The sequence below is a fragment of the Myotis nattereri genome (genome assembly GCF_964212035.1).
Source record: "Myotis nattereri genome assembly, chromosome: 1".
Taxonomy (NCBI): domain Eukaryota; kingdom Metazoa; phylum Chordata; class Mammalia; order Chiroptera; family Vespertilionidae; genus Myotis; species Myotis nattereri.
In genome coordinates, this window is record NC_138075.1 from 166,721,871 (window position 1) to 166,741,238 (window position 19,368).

The 19,368-nt window shown below is 40.9% G+C and overlaps 1 protein-coding gene across 2 annotated transcripts in view; it reads left to right on the top strand.

Moving 5' to 3' along the window:
• Positions 1 to 19,368, top strand: part of UNC5C (unc-5 netrin receptor C) — a 372,030-nt gene that overhangs the window by 259,287 nt on the left and 93,375 nt on the right. For both annotated transcript variants that reach the window (XM_081109270.1, XM_081109271.1), the window contains exon 4: positions 9,586 to 9,689. In XM_081109270.1, the coding sequence (XP_080965396.1) occupies positions 9,586 to 9,689 (104 nt within the window). The remainder of the gene's footprint in view (positions 1 to 9,585; positions 9,690 to 19,368) is intronic.

Consider the following 19,368-nt stretch of genomic DNA (forward strand, 5'->3'; position numbering starts at 1 on the left):
TCTGGAAGAGGCAAGGCATGGATGGATTCTCTCTGAGAGCCTCTGGAGTGAGCACCGTCTTGCTGACCCATTGATTACGGCCTAGTGCAGTGGCCGGCAAACTCACTAGTCAACAGAGCCAAATATCAACAGGACAACGATTGAAATTTCTTTTGAGAGCCAAATTTTTTAAACTTAAACTATATAGGTAGGTACATTGTTATTAACTTAATTAGGGTACTCCTAAGGCTTAGGAAGAGCCACACTCAAGGGGCCAAAGAGCCGCATGTGGCTCTCGAGCCGCAGTTTGCCGACCATGGGCCTAGTGAAACTGACTTCAGGTCGCTGGCCTCAAGCTGTGAGAAAATAAATATTAGTTGTCTAAAGTGGTCATTTCTACAAGAAATAAAGCCAGTAAACAACACTCTTCCTTCAGCAGACCCATATCATGGGGCCAGCCGCTTCCAAAAAGCTTGTGATCTAGAACAAGCGAGCTAACTTCTTAGGGTCCTGGTTGTATCGCACCATAAGAGAATTTGTTTTCATCAGACCTTCAGTAAAGGGGATGGGAGATTACTTTGGAAATTGAATTGAATTTGGCATTTATTCAGGATGTATAATGCACTAAGCACCAAGATATATTTGACCTCAAAACACTCTAGAATGTATAAATTAAGCAATTGACTAGGATTAGTTCACTTTTTGAAGTGAAATTCAATAGCGATATAATACGTGATAGAAAAACAGACACAACCGTGCAGACATACCCCACGTCAGGAAGCTCTGGACAAGGAACTGTAGGTTGCGGATGCAAATGCACCACATCTTGAATGCTAGCTGTGGCCTCCCAGGAGCCTGCGCAGTTGAGGACCCTGAGGCTGAGTCCAGACACAGAGAGGAATATAGTGATTGGTTACTTATGGGCACACTAGCCGAAAGGGAAGGCAGCCATTCACTCTAAAAGCAAGAATGGAGCACAGATTATAATCCCCTTTGACAGGTTACTTCTGTACATGAAAGAGCTTCCGGTTTTCAGACATGGCAACTGTAGCAATGAACGTATTGCTTCAGAAAAGAATGCGGGGACATTTTTATTCCATATGGTTGTCAGGAATTACAAGAATGATAACAAAGTGTCTTTTCAGCCATTAAGAAATTTTTGATTCACCTGACTGAGGTGCTAATAGTTTGCATTTTTTTTTTAAAGAAATCTTGCTTAATCCTCTGACATGTATTGCCTTCCATTCTTTCTGAAAGTAGGTGAAGGACATAAACTAATAATTATAAAAGACTAATTCAGGATATGGTACGTGTGCTATCCTACTCACAAAAACGGCTTTGCCACTGAGATCTCTTGGTCGGCTTTCTTGATTAAGTGTCTGAAAGTGAGAAGGAGGGGATCTGTGGGGACAAGTCAAGAAGATTATCTCTGAAGTGGGAGAGAGGCCACAAGAGCTATTAACATCACTGTGACACCCTCAGCACTGAACTTGCTAGACCAATACCTCAAAATGGCAGCCCACAGGCCCAGTATAACACACCAACTTTTTGCCTCTTAAAATGTTGGGTCATAGTCCTAACGGGTTTGGCTCAGTGGATAGAGCGTCGGCCTGCGGACTGAAGGGTCCCAGGTTTGATTCCAGTGAAGGGCATGTACCTTGGTTGCAGGCACATCCACAGTAGTGGCTGTGCAAGAGGCAGCTGATCGATGTTGCTAGCTCTCTATCCCTCTCCCTTCCTCTCTGTAAAAAATCAATAAAATATATTTTTTAAAATTTTTGGCTCATATAGGTATTTTGATAAACTTTAAACAGTTGACAACAATTTTAGAATTTTACATAATATACATTACTAACTTTTGTTAGCAATCATATATGCTGCTTGTGATCCACTAAGCCTGCATTCCTGCATGGCAACATACAGCTAGAACTGAGCAGCAAGGAGAAAAAGTTAAGGGGTATGTTTTATGCCCATGTCTCTATTAAAATTTAGAAAAGTAATAGACAAACCATGTGGGTGCCATGTTTCTGGGGGGAAAAAAATATTGTTCCTAACATTCTCTCGGTTATGGCCTCTAGATACAAATAAAATTTCAAGTCCTGTGCTAGGCAATGTAAGCCATCATCCGGTGCAAAAGGGAGTCCTCCTGACACTGTGGACACCCCAAGAGGGACTCATTGTACAGTAAACCAGGTGGTAAGAGCCAAGTGCAGAAGCAGGTCGGCTTGGCTCCCACAGGCTCCCAAGCTCCTCCCTCCCACAGCCTGCAGGATCTAGCACAGTGCCATGCATGTGGTGGGTATTCCATAAATAAGCAGTCAGCCAATCTGTGGTTCTCAGGTATTAATGTTGTGCATAAAACACATATGTGGGACCAGTTAAGATCGTAGAGTCTGCCTCAGCCAGTGTGGCTTAGTTGGAGGGGTGTTGCCCGTGCACTGAAGGTTCCCCAGTTAAACTCCACTTGGCCAGGTTTCGGGCTTGATGCCTGGTTGGGGAAGGCAGCTGATCAGCCAATCAATGTTTCTCTCTCACATTGATATTTCTCTTTCTCTCTTCCTCTCCCTTTCTCTCTCTCTTAAATCAATAAAAACATGTTTAAAACTATAGATTCCCAGGGCCCACCTAAGGACTAGATCTGTCTGTGTTTTTTCAAGCATAGCATGTTAGTCCCTGGGTTTCTCTTTGTGACATGTCACCTTCAATCATTAGTCCTCCCACACTCCTAATTGTTTTCTTTCACTCTTTGTCTAAGAGGGATAATGCCTAATGTTTGTGTAGCATAATAAAATTTACTAATACTATGGGAAAAGATGAGATGGGGGAATTACTCTCTTTTGAACACAGATTATATTTGAGGCATGATGATAGAATTTTATAGGTGCTTCTTCCTATATGACCTTATTATATATGATAGTCCCTAGTGTCATAGACATTTTTCAGTGGAATAAACTAAGGTAAGAAGAAGTTAAGCAATGTGCTCAAGGTCACACACCTCATCAAGTGGTAGAGTTAGGACCTGAATCCTGCTCTCCACCACAATGTTATTTTGCTTCCCAGTTGTTTTCAGATCATTTTCACAGTGATCTACGATAAAATGAAATTTGTTTGTATCATGATCTACTAAATAATACCCTTCTCTTCACACATACAAATGTACACAGATGTGTATGTGTGTGTGTGTGTAGCTGTTAGTACACATGTATGTATATAATAACACTGTGTATTATATACCTTGACATCTTCTTTTTATTTAATTTCATATTTTAATGCTGGTTTTTTAATACACTAAATTGATATATAACCCTCAAAGGAGTCATGACTCACATTTGGAAAACACAGCAATAAACCCTAAATTCCATAAAAATAGTAAAGAATATTATATACTATGGTTTATGGATTATATGGCCAAATTATGTAAGAGCATGACATACTGAAAATTTACTCCTATTATTAATCATCTTTCATGTCAGAACTCTCTGAGTAATAAAAATAGAAATACTTGTAATTATTTATTACATGTGTTTTGTCCTTTATATTCTTCCAAAACATTTTCAAATTCACTAGCTCTTAATATTCACCTAACCTTCTGAGGTTTAAAAACAAAAAACAACCAACATTAGTAATATAATATTTTATTTATCTTATTATGTGGAATTTAAGATTTAATTTCCACTAGAAATATCTGTTGAAATATTTTCATCAGAGAATTCTTGTGTTCAAAGTACTAGTCTGTCATATCGCCAAGATTTTTGTCTTTTAAAAAAATATTTCATTCTAATAAATAGTCCAGCATAATGAAGTAGCATTGCTGATGGGATACACATCAATATATATAAAAGCCTAAGCAACTGTTAGGACAGAAAAACTGGAACGACTGGTTGACCAGTCACTATGATGCACACTGACCACCAGGGGACAGACAGTCAATGCGGAAGCTGCTCCTTGGTGGTCAGTGTGCTCCCACAGCCAACCTCCCACAGCCCCTCCCCCCGGCTGGCTGGCCCCCCTCATAGGCTTTGATTACCAGCCAGGCCAAGGGACCCCACCAGTGCACAAATTTGTGCACCGGGCCTCTAGTTTTTAATAAATGTAAATAATGTTTTAAAACTTGGAATAAGAACACATTTATTATCTTTTTCAAAGACAATAGCATCAGAAACCTGTCTGCTGCACCATAGGGAGATCTTTTTGCTGGTATTTTTTCTCTAGTTTCCTTCCAAACTCAGCAGTGCTCAGGGGAACTCGGATGGTAGTAAGACCCATTAAGCTCTAGCTGTGACCTGTCTATCCTCAACTTTCCTAGTGTAGGTACACTCACCTTTCACATGGTGTCAGGCAAAGTAGCCTGAGGGATGTTGGTTCGGTACAGGGATGTGATTTTTCGGCCCATTTCATAAATGTTCACAGTGACATGGTGGGCTTTCTTGCATGCTGTTTTGCATCTCTCCATAGAGACAAAAAAATTAGTTTACCCATCTCTCCATAGAGACAAAAATTAGTTTTCTCAAAGTAATCCCAAAAAATTCATAGTCATCCAACCTTTAATATTCATCTGCTTTTGTGATTCTTCCTTGGATTTGTCTGAAGAATTTTCTGATTTTTGTAACACAGAATCTTCTGAATCCCACTCTTTTCCCATTGTCATACTCTTACCCGTACCTGTCTATCCAAGTGTCCAAAAATTCCATGAAATTTGTCCTAAAAGGAAAATTATTAGCTGTTCCCTTCAAAGATACATCAAAATAATTTCTTGCCCTGGACATTGTGGCTCAGTTAGTTGGGCATAGTCCCACACACCAAAAAGGTTGCCTGTTCCATTTGTGGTCAGGACACATGCCAGGTTATGGGCTCAATCCCTGGTAGGGGACGTGCAGGAGGCAGCTGATTGATGTTTTACTCTCACAAAGATGTTTCTCTTTTTATCTCCCTCTCCTTCCTCTCACTCTAAAAACCAATAAAAATATATTTGAAAAAAATAATAATTTATTCTGTTATTACTATTGGACACTGATAATTGGTATATTTCCTTAAAGATATAGCCAAGATGTGTTTTATTTAACAAAGGATAAGCTCCCCCTCCTCCCCCTAAAATACACATTTAAAATGTTAGTCTAGTTCAGTGATGGCAAACTTTTTGAGCTCGGCATGTCAGCATTATGAAAAGCCCTAACTTAACTCTGGTGCCATGTCACATATAGAATTTTTTTTTATATTTGCAACCATAGTAAAACAAAGATTTATATTTTTGATATTTATTTTATATACTTAAATGCCATTTAACAAAGAAAAATCAACCAAAAAAATGAGTTTGTGTGTCACCTCTGACACACGTGTCATAGGTTCGCCATCACTAGTCTAGTTAGTCATAAGCTCTTATGACAAAGGAGACCTGCAAAAGTATCCAGTCATTCCCTTTCATTTTACCAATGGGGAAGGTGAAGGCCACAAAGTCTTTGAACTTCTGGTTAACCTCCCTTTGTAATTACCACATTGTCTAAAAGCAGAGTTCATATTCGGAGAATGCCATGGCTTAAGGTATTCCACATCATAAATAATTTGTAACTGCAGTATTATTATTGTGCAAAAAAAATCATTGAATGCATCAGAATTCTCTAATAGAAAATGAGACATTGTTTGCACCCACACATGTGTTTGTATTCTAAAAGCCTTTCTTTGATTACTGTGTAAATGGTAAATAGAAATCCATATCGTTTCAGGCCTAATTCTACATCTGCTAATTGGATTTCTCTTTATGGATTTAGTAAGCCAATATTCATGTTCCTAAGCAAACAGCTCTCTGAACGCATGCATATGACAAAGCTGATTTTTCTTTTAATTGGTGGAATCAATGACTAAGTCAGAGGTAGGCAGGTTGACTTTGCAAAAGTAATCTAGGTTATAATGAAAGGCCTTTATACTTATTTTGGTAGCAGCCCTAGAACTAATGGAAAGAAAACAGAAATTTAGAATCATAAAGGTCTTCCAAGGGTTGAAATTCATCTTTTTCCCTGACAGGAGTGCCCACATTGTTCTGAACCATTCTGTTTTACATCTAATGCCTGGCTGACAAGTGTCCGTTTTTCATGCTTATTCATTCGTCACCCGTGAGTTCTCTCTGCCTGCAAGGTATCGGCCTGCCTTCTATCACATCTCCCCGCGATAGAGGATATGCTCAAAACGTTACCCCTCCTCTGCTTGCAGAGCTGTGTGGCGGCATACTGAAAGGAGCAGCTGCTGTGCTGGGCACCACAGTATTTTCTAAGCTCATTATTCTACCTGAAAGCTAGGAAGGAAGTTTTATGGCAGGAATTAAAAGGATTTTTTTCTGGAAGAAGGATTGCTTTGTGGAGGGTTAAATGTGAGATCATTTTAGAAATGAGATGATATTTATAGTGAGTTTGAAGTCAAACCATTAAAACAAAATAATTATATGGTATTCCACGATAGTTCAGTTAAAACTGTCTCTGGCAGTACATACCTTTGTCATATGGTCATTATTCTCAATTAGGAAGCAAGGATCCTCCTAAGGTGTGCCTTCACAGGGCAGGAATGTAAAAACTGTGCCAAAAACCACACTATATTTTCAGAAAAATTATAACAATCGTCATTCAAATCCATCCTCCATTAATGGTGCTGCTGACTTTTGTCACCATAAAACTTTACAACAGAGCAGTAGCTTCTCATGATGGCCGTTTTCCCGCTTCCTGTCCACCCCTCAACACGGCTTGGAGTCTCCTCCGGTCACTCCTAAATTTCCCAAACCAATGACTTCTCCCCTTTGAGTCTTTGCTATATTTGTCCTGTTGACCTCCCATCTTCTTAAAACTTTCTTCTTCTCTTGGTTCCTCTGATACTTGTCTTTACTTCTTTCACCTGCTTCCTGGTTCACACCATGTCATTTTTACTGGCAGCTCTTGAATGTTGGGGTTCTGTTGTTTTGGGGTTGTGTGTGTGTGTGTGTGTGTGTGTGTGTGTGTGTTTTAATGCTCCAGTCTTTTCCCTGTGATGTCATCTGTCTCCAGTACTTCAGCTATCCCCTAGGCAACGAAGCACAAATCTTCTACCCCGGCTTCTTTTCCAAGCTCTACATCCAGTGATTCTCACTTTGGGTGTGGTGTTGTGTTTTTCCCTCTCGGAAGACATAGTATTTTCTGGAGCAATTTATTTTGTCACGGCTGGGAGAGGTGTTACTGGCTTATCCTGGGTGGATTCCAGGGATGCTGCTAAGCACTGTGCACAGAGAATTACTCAGGGCCAAACATCAACAGTGCTGAGGTTGAGAAATCATGACCCGGATGTACTGGACTTTTCCAATTGCATATCCCACAGACACACCAAACTGAATATGGAACAAAATTAATTTGCTTTTTCTCCTCACTTTTCTGCTCAATTCATGACTAGTACCTAATAATGGTACCAACTTAACAATTGCAATAGCTAAAAATATAGTATTATCTTTGCCTCATGGCACTTTTCAAACACCTAGGTCTTCTTTCGAATGTGTGATCTCTTTATTTCTAGAATTTGCTTTCTCCTCTTTCTGTCCACTCTGAGAGGATCCGATCATCCCGTGGTCTACTCAGATGGTTCCCAAACTCCTTTCTGTCTCAATCCATCTGTCACACTGAGGGCAATATGACATCTGGTCTCCTTCCTTTGCTTAGAAAACTTTCAGGGTTTGCCATTCCTTCACATGGCAGAAAGGCTTTTCATAAATAGATCTCAACTTACCTTTCTTGTCTTGATTCTGTATCTTTCACATCTTCATCCTAAGTACCTAGTAGAGTGTTTACCTTAAGTAGATAATTAATAAATATTAAAGGAATTTGTTTTGACTATTTAGATACATATGTGCCTCACTTTTTCTCATTCTCAGCCTTCATTTTGTGATATGCTAATAAATTTTACCAGAAGGGGGTCAAAATATTATTTGAGAACTAACTCCAGTCATGATGTCTTCACTCTACCCCACAGAAGATGGATGTTTTCAGAATTATATTTCAAAAAGTAGATATACTCTGTCAGGAACCTTTTATCCCAAAAAATGTATTCGTTTCTGCTCTTACTTTTATTAGTAGTTAGTATTTTACCAAAATTTTTATCTTAATGCAGATTGAAAAGAGAGAAGCTACAATATCAGAAGAGAAAGAATGGGAGTATTTTTAATGTTTCTGTTGGAAGGACATGGCTTAACCAAAAGAGATGCTAAAAGGATGTGTGGGATGGCAAAATAAGCATCAAATCAGGGGCCACCAGGTTCTAATGCTGCACCCATTATTTTTGCTGTGAGGCTTTGAGTAATTTGATAAACATGTTCCTTATATGTAAATTAAGGACATGATTTAGATAACTTACCATTTTAATAACTGTGGATTTTCAATGCTCACTTCTACAATATACTCAATTTTTTGACAATTCAATGAGAAGAGTCCTTCTGACAGAAATTCTGTCACTATTTGGACAGTCTCTTGTCGTACCTCAGCCCCACACACATTCATAATTTTCTCACAATCCCTAAGCTCTTGAAGGTTTTCTTTTGCCAAGAAATTCAACAAAATGACAAGTATGTAACAATAGATTTTTTTCTTAGTGCATTTTCCAGGTGGTGCTTTCTGATAGCTCCATGAAAGACAGAGGTATATACTCTAGAGCTTTGGTATTTTTACTTATTAGTTCATCAGGCTAAAACGGTGCTTTTAGGTTCTTAAGTTTTTATCAGGGATATGAGTTAAAAGGACAGAGACATTAAATTTTTATTAAAATGAAGTGGATAAAATTCCAATAACTTTTTATTGAAAGGAGCTGAATTATACAAGTATGAAATAAAAATTTTGGTGTGCTGCTTCAAAGCTCTATGGCTGAATCGTTTATTTTTTTAACGTTGGTATTTAAAATGACAAGCTAGTTTCTAACATTTTTGTGACCATCTACAATAATTTTTAAAAGCCTCCATATTGCTATGGCAACTACAACTATATAAATACATAACTAGGTACTTGGTATATTTGGGCAGAAATGACTATTTAATTTTCTTATTGAAGAAATGGCCACATTATTATACAGTGAGAGATGTCCAGACTCATTTGAACAGTTCCTCTTTCCCCTGCCTTATGTTTGAGATACGTCAAGAGGTTATATTTATTATTTTAAGACTCCAGCATTCTGATTTTAAACTTGCTTTTGAGCTATTGATCCAAAGATCTCAAAGTTATTACAACTCTGATATTATTCATTGTGAAGAGAGAGGAAAATATTTATGTACATAAGGACTCTGTATGTATAAAAATCATGACAATGGGGTTCTTTTGATTAAAAATGTGAACATCATCATCATAAGGAAATGCAAGGAAAGAATTTCACTAATTGCTAATGTGACCTTCAAAGCATTCCAGTGAAGATTAAAGTAGGAACAGGGAATAACCTCTGAATTTCATAATTTCCACCACACAGAATATAATCACCCAGGTGGCAGTACAGTATTAACAACATGTGGTTTAAAAAAAGACACATGAAATAAAAAACTGGAAGAAGTTTATTGCACTTTCTATAGGTGAATAATTGTAGATTAGTTTTGTCATGTATTTCATTACCTCCGCTTTCCAGATCTACGCAAGACATTTGAGCAGGAACCCCTGGGGAAGGAAGTATCCTTGGAACAGGAAGTTTTGCTCCAGTGTCGACCGCCTGAAGGGATCCCAGTGGCAGAGGTGAGTAACAAAAATTCTTTGCATTTAGCAACTGGCACTTAGTTATTCTAACAGAGGCCTAATCCGTGGCTAATGGCGCAGTGAATTAGGGTATGGAATGATGAATGGCTGGTAATGGAGTCCTAACTGCCTGCTGCTGGCAAAATAGATTGATTGGGAACTGATTAATGACTTGGGAGTCAATTAGAATGCCCCACTGGACAAAGCCAGTCAGCGTGGTTTGATTTTTGTCATTCTCTTTCAAGAACTCAGAAATCCTGCTTTATTTTATCGGGAGCTTATCATAGAGAGAAATGGTATGTCTTAAAAATGTACCATCAATTGTATTACTATTCTTGATAAATATGCAAAAAGTACGTGTGTATGCATGTGTGTGTGTGTGTGTGTGTGTGTGTGTGTGTGTGTCAGTGAGCCTGTCCACTCCACATATGTATTTCCTATTCCATGATTTAATCATGGACATACACCTAAGAGCCATATTCATACACCAGGAATAAAAACATGCTTGAAGAATGACACGTGTCAATTAATTTCAACCTATAGGCTTTCCATCAAACTCTTCATTTTCATTTTCTGTTTTTGCTAAAACAAAGCCTATCAATTGCTGATGAGTATTATGAATCAGACTCATATCCTGCCTTTTCATTAGCACCATACAATGCAGTGTTCTTTCAAATGCCTGTCTGTGGGGGACAGGCCTGCCAGAGAGTACCATGCTCTTGAGATACTCCCATCATCCTCGAGCACACTACTGAGGAAAATCATCTAACACCGTGTCCTTTGTTTGTTAACAAATATTTTCAGACTCTGAACAATATCACCCTTTTATGACAAGGGGGAAACATCCTAAGATGCATGAAGACACTGTTACCCTAGCTGATCCAGTATCCTAGGAGCCCAGAAAAACTTTAATTTGACAAATGACATAGTTGTCGATTGGTTGGTGGATCTTGTTAACCTCCAAACTACATTGAGTCCTTTGGAATTCTTACTCATTATCGCATATACGGAAAGAGGTATTTTTGAAACTGTTGCAATTTGGGCCTAAATATGGGTCAGCTGATAGTTTGTAAAAATAAGCCCTGAATTACCCCTACCTAAGAAATTGCAAAATACTACTACTTTGACTTACAACTTGTCCAAAAAACTGCTTAATAGCTAACAGTGTACTTACTATTAGGTTTCTGTTTTTTAATTTTTTGAAGGTTCAAGCAAAGGTGGGAGTCAGCTCAGTTAACTGGTCCCATGGGCAACAAAATTAAACATCGGATTGCTCTTCACTATTTAATAATAATGAATTAGTTAGAAATTGAGGCAGAGCCTTTACAAAATGACTCCATTTTTCTGTCACGGCCGTTCTTATCTTCATGTGTCAGTGAAAAGACACAAAGTGACACTCTTAATAAAGTTTCTTTTTTTACTTTGAAATAAGAGAGCTATTTTTGCCTTGTAACTGGCATTCCATGGCACTTTCTAGCATCTTATCAGAGATTGTGGCATAGTGATAGCTGCTTTTCCCAACCATGCCAAATGATCTTCCAACACTGACATGCAGAATGACTTGCTGTGATTAGAAAGGAGGCAACTCTATTCACTATGTCATTTCACATGTTGCAATAGTGCATCTGTCTCCTAATTGCATTTCTAAAATTCTGATGCATACTCATCCACTAACCCAGCGGTTCTCAACCTGTGGGTCGCCACCCCTTTGGCGGTCGAACGACCCTTTCACAGGGGTCACCTAAGACCATCCTGCATATCAGATATTTACATGACGATTCATAACAGTAACAACATTAAAGTTATGAAGTAGCAACGAAAATAATGTTATGGTTGGGTCACAACATGAGGAACTGTATTTAAAGGGCCAGAAGGTTGAGAACCACTGCTAACCTACCTTAAAGACCAAAACACATCCTGGGGAACATGGGTATCCACAGCCTCATTTTGACTTGATATTTCTTAAAGACAGCTGATCACTGCAAAGGCTTTCAGTGAAAGAGACTGGTAACTTCACTTTTTAGTGGTTCACTTTGTCAAGGAGTAAAAGATTCATGACTGCAAAGAAAGGGCTATAAATTTTATTTGTGTCACCACTGGGGAAGAGACCAATTAACAGTTGGCAAGCCCAAAACTCATGTACCCATTGGCATTCAAAGAACTCTATTTCATGCGTTTTCCTTTTTTTTTTTTTTTTTTTTAAGTCAGAGGAGCGATCAAACACACATCCTGGAGAACAGGCTAATAAACTCCTATGTAGATTCTTCTCAAACCCTTAGAATCACCAAGATCTGAAAGTTAATGAGTATCTTAACGTGACACGTTACAACGAAGATTTACTCAAGAGTGGCAGATAAATTTTTTTTTATAAAGGGATGAAATGTAACTTTGTGAGTTTAAGAATCATGAGATTATTTTAACTTAATGATAAATGCACTTATTATTTAATATTCTATTTATTTTTTGAGGAACCTAAATGCATAAAAGTAGCATAGAGTGAAATATTAATCTTAAAGAAAAACCAGCAGGTAAAACTCTTATGTTTTACCATGAATAAAATCTGTCCTTAAGCTATTAGGTCACAGGGGCAAGAATTTTTGCTCCTTTTGTGCCAAAGGCAAATGATTCTGTAGAATTGGAATAGTAAATGCTCAATGAACACATGGAGTCAACTGATCTTTGGTTTATATGTTTCACTCCATTAGAAAAGTAGTCAGGTGCATTCTTTGCAGAATATCAGAAAACAATCATTTTCTTTCTTCCATGCAAGTTGGTAAGTTTCTAAAGAACTCTACTAATCTTAAGTTAAATGGCACCTGTTTGGTACAAATAATGTCATAGGCATTTCTTGAGGTAATAACATTTCATTTTCTCCCCTCTTTCGGCTTTAGTCTTAATTGCAGAATATTAAACTAATTTCCTTACAGAACTCTAGGTTTAAGCCCAAGCATCACCATTTCAAACTCTGACTTTGAGCAAAGTATTTCAATTCTCCTTCCTAAGTTGTCTTAGTTACAAAATGGAGATAATGATAGTATCTATCTAGATCTAGAACATACTAGTAGTTGTGAGGTTCAGTGAGATAATATATGCAAACATGTAGAAAGCACTCAAGAAATATCAGCCATGATTAGTGCTAGTATTCTGTTATCACCTATTGATTCACAGAACACCAAATTCAACCTCTAGAATTCAAAACAGTCACTGAGCACATTGTACCTCTGCTGGGAATTGTGGGTGTGAGGGGCAAAGCCTCTGTCCTAGGAAGAGTCACCAACATGCCCTCCTGTGCTCTCCAGCCAGTTGCTCTGGTTAGAATCCATAAATGTTACAAATGAAGGTATTGTGAGCTGGAAAACAAGGAAACGCCCTTATCTGTGTAAATGTCTATCAATGACAAATACCTACAACAGGTCACGCTGTACTGCTGTCCTTACGCTGATTTTTAAAGTTACTGTTCTCCACGTAGTCATCATGATCCCGAGACACTGGCCCAGCCCTCTTATTTCCTGAATATGAGGAAATTGGGGCTGGGGGGACTGCCGGTAGTTCTGCTTTCCAGAGAGAGGGAAAGAGAATGACAAGGAAAGCCTCGGGGGAGGAAGGAGGCCCAGCCAGGTTCCTTATACTCTGTCTCCAGGTGGTGACAGTTTTGACTAAGACTAGTCTCAATAGTCATTGGTGAAGGAAACCGACGCAGCGGGTACCTTGAGATGAGGCACCGTGGTTCAGAGCTCTAGGCCTGGTCGTGTCCTCCTCTGGTCTCCTTTCTAAGCCCTGTCTTTAGATCTATCTTATTTATTCAAAATATTTAACAGCCCAGCCAGTGTGGCTCAGTGGTTGAGCATTGACCCATGAACCAGGAGGTCACCAGTTCAGTTCCTGGTCAGGGCACATGCCCAGGTTGTAGGCTCAATCACTAGTAGGGGCCATGCAGGAGGCAGCCCATGGATGTCTCTCTCTCATCCATGTCACTATCGCTCTATCCCTCTCCCTTCCTCTCTCTCTAAAATACATAAAACACATATTTAAATTAAATAAAATATTTAACAAGCACACTGCTTGCTTAACACAGGACAGGGTCTGAGGGCCTTGTGCTATAACAGCTATAAACACTTCAGCAGCTCGTTCCCAGGGAGTGAACTGGCACACGGGGCGGGGTGGGGGACGGGGGAGGGTGGCACTCCATTATTTAGCAGCAGATACAGAACAATGGCACCCTACACTTGGTGTGGACCAACCAGTGTGACTGGCTGAATGTCAGCCCCTCTGTACCATGACTTTAAATAGCTCTGGCTGCGACTTGCGTTCAAATGTGTCTGTTTACTCCTTGGCTGCCTAATTAGATGGCAATAAAATCGGAGCAAAAGGGGTTTTTATGTTTATCTCCAATACCAGCTGACTGTGGGTTCCTTAGTAGATTCTCTTAAGTCTATTTAACTAAATGAAATAAAGAGTCCCTGATGGATGTGGCACACAGGCTGCAACTCGGGAAATGGAACATTCCAGGAAAAGGGTATTTGTCACCTCTGACGATGCAACCTACAGAGAGAATGCAGTGCGCAGCGAAGGTCCCAACCCACCAGGACGGGAACTAAAAGGCCCCTGAGAGCTACTTTCGTTCGAGGACTATAGGGCAGGTTAATAACAATCATATTAACATTTAAAGTCTAGACTGAGTGAAAGAAAGAAAAAGAACGACTAGAAATACTCTGAAGTGGTATTGCTTAGTATTTTTAATCACTCTTTTGCTAGGATCTCTGCAAAAATATTCTGGGGAGGCATTTACCCCGCTTCCAACAGAAACCTCCCCATCTCCCTGAGGAAGCCCGAGAATGAATGCACCCATGCAGGGGCGCGGGGCTGCTCCCGCAGAACAGCAGCACTCTAGGACATGAATCCCTCTTTGCTCGTTGTGGTTTATGCCTAGAAAATGATGCTGTCACATGGTGAGCCAGAAATACACCCAGAGATGCTTTATGTCCTCGGATTGCCTCCTTTGGAGAGTACCGGGATCGGAGCAGCAATGGCTACAAGGTTTGCTGGCATGGCAGAAGGAACGACACTGAATTTTGCACTAAAACCCTCCATTTGTTTCACCTTTAACAAGGGGATAATTGCTCCTCTAATTATCATGGAGCTATTTCTCACAGGAGTTTAATTGGAGGAACACGGCACAGTGTTCAACTTATTGACCCAGTTGTGCTCCAAAAACGGCATCTTATTTATCAACATTTGCATCTTTAATTAGCAAGTGGGGAAATATGGGGTGACATGCAAAGGAATAGATTATTTCGCCGGGTTTAGTCCTGATAAACAGGGAACAGATTTTTTTAAAGCCGACACTGCCAGAGCAAAAAGCTGCTGGCCGCTGGAGGCTCAGCCAGATGAGCATCAGGTGGCTCTCAGGCTAATTGATAATTAATGTGGCCACTGAACACGTTCCATGAGAGGCGTGCATGCTCCGCTGCCATTCCTCATAACTGGAGCTTCATGTTGCCGCATTTCCATGCAGGTGCATTGTCTCCGGAGCTGTGCTTTATATTCTTTGCAAGCAAAAGAGATTTAGAGATAAGAGCGTTTGAATACTAATTTGGAAAGAGACATTGCTGTCCGTGCCCACGAACACCTGTTGGAATTTTCTCCTGGCATGCATATACCAACAAGAAGGGGTTTGATTTTGAGATGATGATCAACCTTGCAAACAGGTTTGCACAAGTATTAGGTTCGCCGCTCGTAGTCAGCTGGCAAGCTTTGCGTTGGTCCAATCAATGGTTGCCATTGTCACTTCTTTTTTAAAAAAATAGTTTTTATTGATTTTTAGAGAGAAAGGAAGGGAGAGGGAGAGAGAGAAACATCGATGTGAGAATCAACATAGTTTGCACTCTCCTACTTGTCCCCCCCTGAGGATCGAGCCAAGAATCTGGGCATGTGGCTTGACCGGGAACCCAACCAACAATCCTTCAGGGGCTTGGAACTGCCCAACTAACTAAGCCACACTGGCTAAGGCAGCCATTGTCACCTCTTTATTATAGCAACCCCATGTGTTTTTCTGTCATTATCTAGCCTTTATATATAATATACGCAAAGATTACTGTAAACCCAGATAACCAAGTAAACCAAATTTAAAATAATAATAAAATTAAATAATATCAGCATCATTTTTTAAAAAACAATAAGAAATAATAAACCTTCTCTGACTTATAATAGACTAGGGGCCCAGTGCGGAATTTGTGCACCTTGAAGGGAACTGTGGGCCATGAGGCTGCACTGGGTACAGGGGCAGGTCTCGGCCCATCCTCTGTGTGCCCGCCTGCAGCCCCTCCAACTGCCGCCCCTGGCCCCCTGTCTGCCAGTAACCCTGATCCCACTACCGCCGCTCCCATGGGCTCATGGCACTGGCCCCTTTTCACACCTGCTGAAGGTGCGGAGCGACTGGAGCCAGCACCAGCAGCAGGTGCAAGTGGGGCCAGCATGGTCAGTGGGTGCGAGCAACAGCTGCTGCCCTGATCGCCCCTCAGGAGCAGGGGGAGGTGGAGAAGCCCTCAGGGGTGATCAGAGCTGGCAGCTGCCGCTCGCACCGAGCAATCAGGACTGGTCCTGGGCACTGGCAGCAGGTGTGAGCAGTGGCTCCGGTGCTGGCTGTGGGTGTAAGCAGTGGCTCCGGCATTGGCAGTGGGTGTGAGAGGGGCTGTCACCAGCAGTGGGTACAGGCGGCAGCTGCCAGCCCCAATCTCCCCTCAGGAGCAGGGGGAGGTGAAGAAGCCCTGAGGGACGATTTGGGCTGGCAGCCACCGCTCACACCCGCTGATGGCACCGAGTGATCAGGGCTGGTGCCAGGTGCCAGCAGTGGGTGCAAGCATCAGGAGGAACCAAGGCATGCAGGAGCAAAGAATTTTCACTAACCACCAGAGGCTTGCCCTGATGGCAGCAACCAGTGCCCCACCTTGGTCTGGTGCTCCCGCTCCAACCCACCACAGCCAATGCCCACCATGTTCCACTCATGCCCCCTGGTGGTCAGCGCATGTCACAGTGACTGGTTGTTTGGTTGTTCCACCATTTGGGCTATTTGCATATTAGCCTTTTATTATATAGGATTTGTGTCCTGGTTTCTGCACATACATAGTTTCTTTGGGCCTATAGTTTTTTGTTTGTTTGTTTGTTTCTGTTTTTAATAAGGTTTTATTGATCTCAAAGAGGAAGAGAGTGGGAGATAGAAACATTAATGATGAGAGAGCTGCCTCCTGCATGCCCCATACTGGGGATCAAGCCCGCACCCGGGCAGGTTCCCTTAACTAGAATTGAACCTGGGACCCATCAGTCCCCAGGCCAACGCTCTACCCACTGAACCAAACCAGCTAGGCCAACACTCTTCTAGCTACAGGAGGTACAAGTCTAGTCAAAGTCCCTAAAATGTAATAAAACAAAGTAAAGCACTAAATAAGAATAGAAATAAATGAGAAAGATATTGTCAGATCACTGCAAATTGTAGGAAATGGAACAAGATGATATCTGAGAGGCTGATGGTTGCTGGGGATTAAGAGTCACTTTGCAATCCAAGGAGACTCTATCTGAGGAGATAATATCTGAGCCGAGATCTGAACTACAGGAAAGAGCCAGACTTGAAAAAGATCTGGGTCAGGAAGCTCCAGGTGGGGGACGCAGACTCGGAGGGAACTGACATGGTTAGCGATGAAAAAGGAGGCTAGTCTCTGAGACACTGAGCTATGACAAGGGCAGGGTACCTTCAGTTAGAGTGCGGAGGAGGAGCTTGGGGACTTACAGACCTGGTGAGGGGTTTGGAGTTGTTGCTCAGTGGATGGAATTTCACTGGAGGTTTCAGTAAGGGATGATCATGTCCTGATGCGTGTCTTTGAAAGATAATTTGTCCTGCTCTATGGAAAACAGCTTTGGAAGTATGAGACTGGAAGCAGGGACACCATTTAGGAGATCTTGCCTTAACCCAAGCAAGGGAAGACGGTTGCTGGTCATTGGTGAGAGTAGACGAGACGAAAAAAAATGTGGAGCTAATAAAGGGCTTATTTGCATTCCTGTGGAAGAAAAAACTCTGAGCATCATTTTTAAATTTGGCTTTATTAAATAAGCAAAATCTTGAAACTATTTGGCCTTTCAGAAGAGAGTGACATCTCCCATGTTAGAGCTCAGTAGCCCCGCCAGAGCGAGCTTTTCTTCGATGACCTCAAATCCGTGGTCAGGAGATCCCAGCTATTTTCACATACAGTCTCTCTCCACAGCAGGCAAGGACCTGGCCTGTGTCTGTCATCACAGGGCAGGAAGGCCTTTTATTTCCACAGCCTTTATTTCTTGAAAAAATTCATGTTACTTCCATAAATTGTCTTGCTTTGGAACTTCTTTCAATGATTCTGCATATGCCTCTAGTCAATATGTACTACAAATTTATTGTGGATGGAAGATGGCAGGCACAGGGAGCAAAGAGCCAGTATTTTCTAAAGGTGGTCAGACTTAGCCAGGGTCCCAAACACTCTGTGTGTGTGTGTGTATTCACCACCCAAAGTCAGGCCTCCTTCCATCACCATTTACCCCCCTCTACCCTCTTCTAACTCCCACCACCACCCCCTGCTCCATTCCCTCTAGCAATCACCCTACTTTTTGTCTGTGCCTATGAGGTTTTGTGTGGGAGTTTTTGCTTAGTCACTTCACTGTTTTCACCCAGCCCTGCAACGCCCCTCCCCTCTGACAGCTGAAGTCTGTTCTCTGTATCGGTGAGACTGTTTCTGTTCTGTTTGTATGCTTATTTTGTTCATTAGATTCCACATATAAGTGAAATCATATGGTATTTGTCTTTCTCTGTTTGGCTTATTTCATTTAGCATAATAATCTCCAGGTCCCTCCATGCTGTTGCAAAAGGTAAGATTTCCTTCTTTTTTACAGCCAGGCAGCACCACAGCTTTTATATCCACTCATCTACTGATGAACATTCTTAATCTATAATAAAAGCATAATATGCTAATTAGACGAGACATCCTTCTGGACAACCTTCTGCACAAAGCCAGGAATGTGAGGGAAGCCCGGGTCCTGGGTGCCAGAGGGAAGCCGGGGGAAGGAGGCTTACTCTTGCACGGATTTCATGCATCAGGCCTCTGGTTGGTAAATAAGAAGAAATGCTGAGAGTTACTTATCTTGAAAGGGAAGTTGATAACAAAGACTGGTTAGGAACTTTCCGTGGACTAGTCAATTTATAGTCCTTTTACCCTGGAAAATTTAGCATGTTGAGGACTTTGCAGTGCCATTTTGTTCCTTTGGAAGATATTAGGTATGGTCATTCTACTTTTGGGTTCTTTGGTAGTTTCCACTATTCATGTATCAACACACTTTCACATCCTCATAGTTAAACTCAGGCTTTAGAAATGGACAAGCTTTAAGACAAGTTTGCCTCTCCAGTATGATCTGTGAACATTTAGTTCTCAAAAGCAATGAGCCAGGCGTATGTGCAATTAAGGGAGTGTTTCCCCAGCAGGAAAACAAATTCCCTTTCTTAGCAAATTCCTTCCCTTTGCAGAAGTTACAACAACTGAGCAAAATGTCACTACAATTTCCACTTGCTTGTTTTTTATCCTTTGGCTATTTTTTCCAATTATCTGAAGATATGACTTTAACTGTTTTAAAGATCAACCATTTTCAAGCGTAAAAATGCACA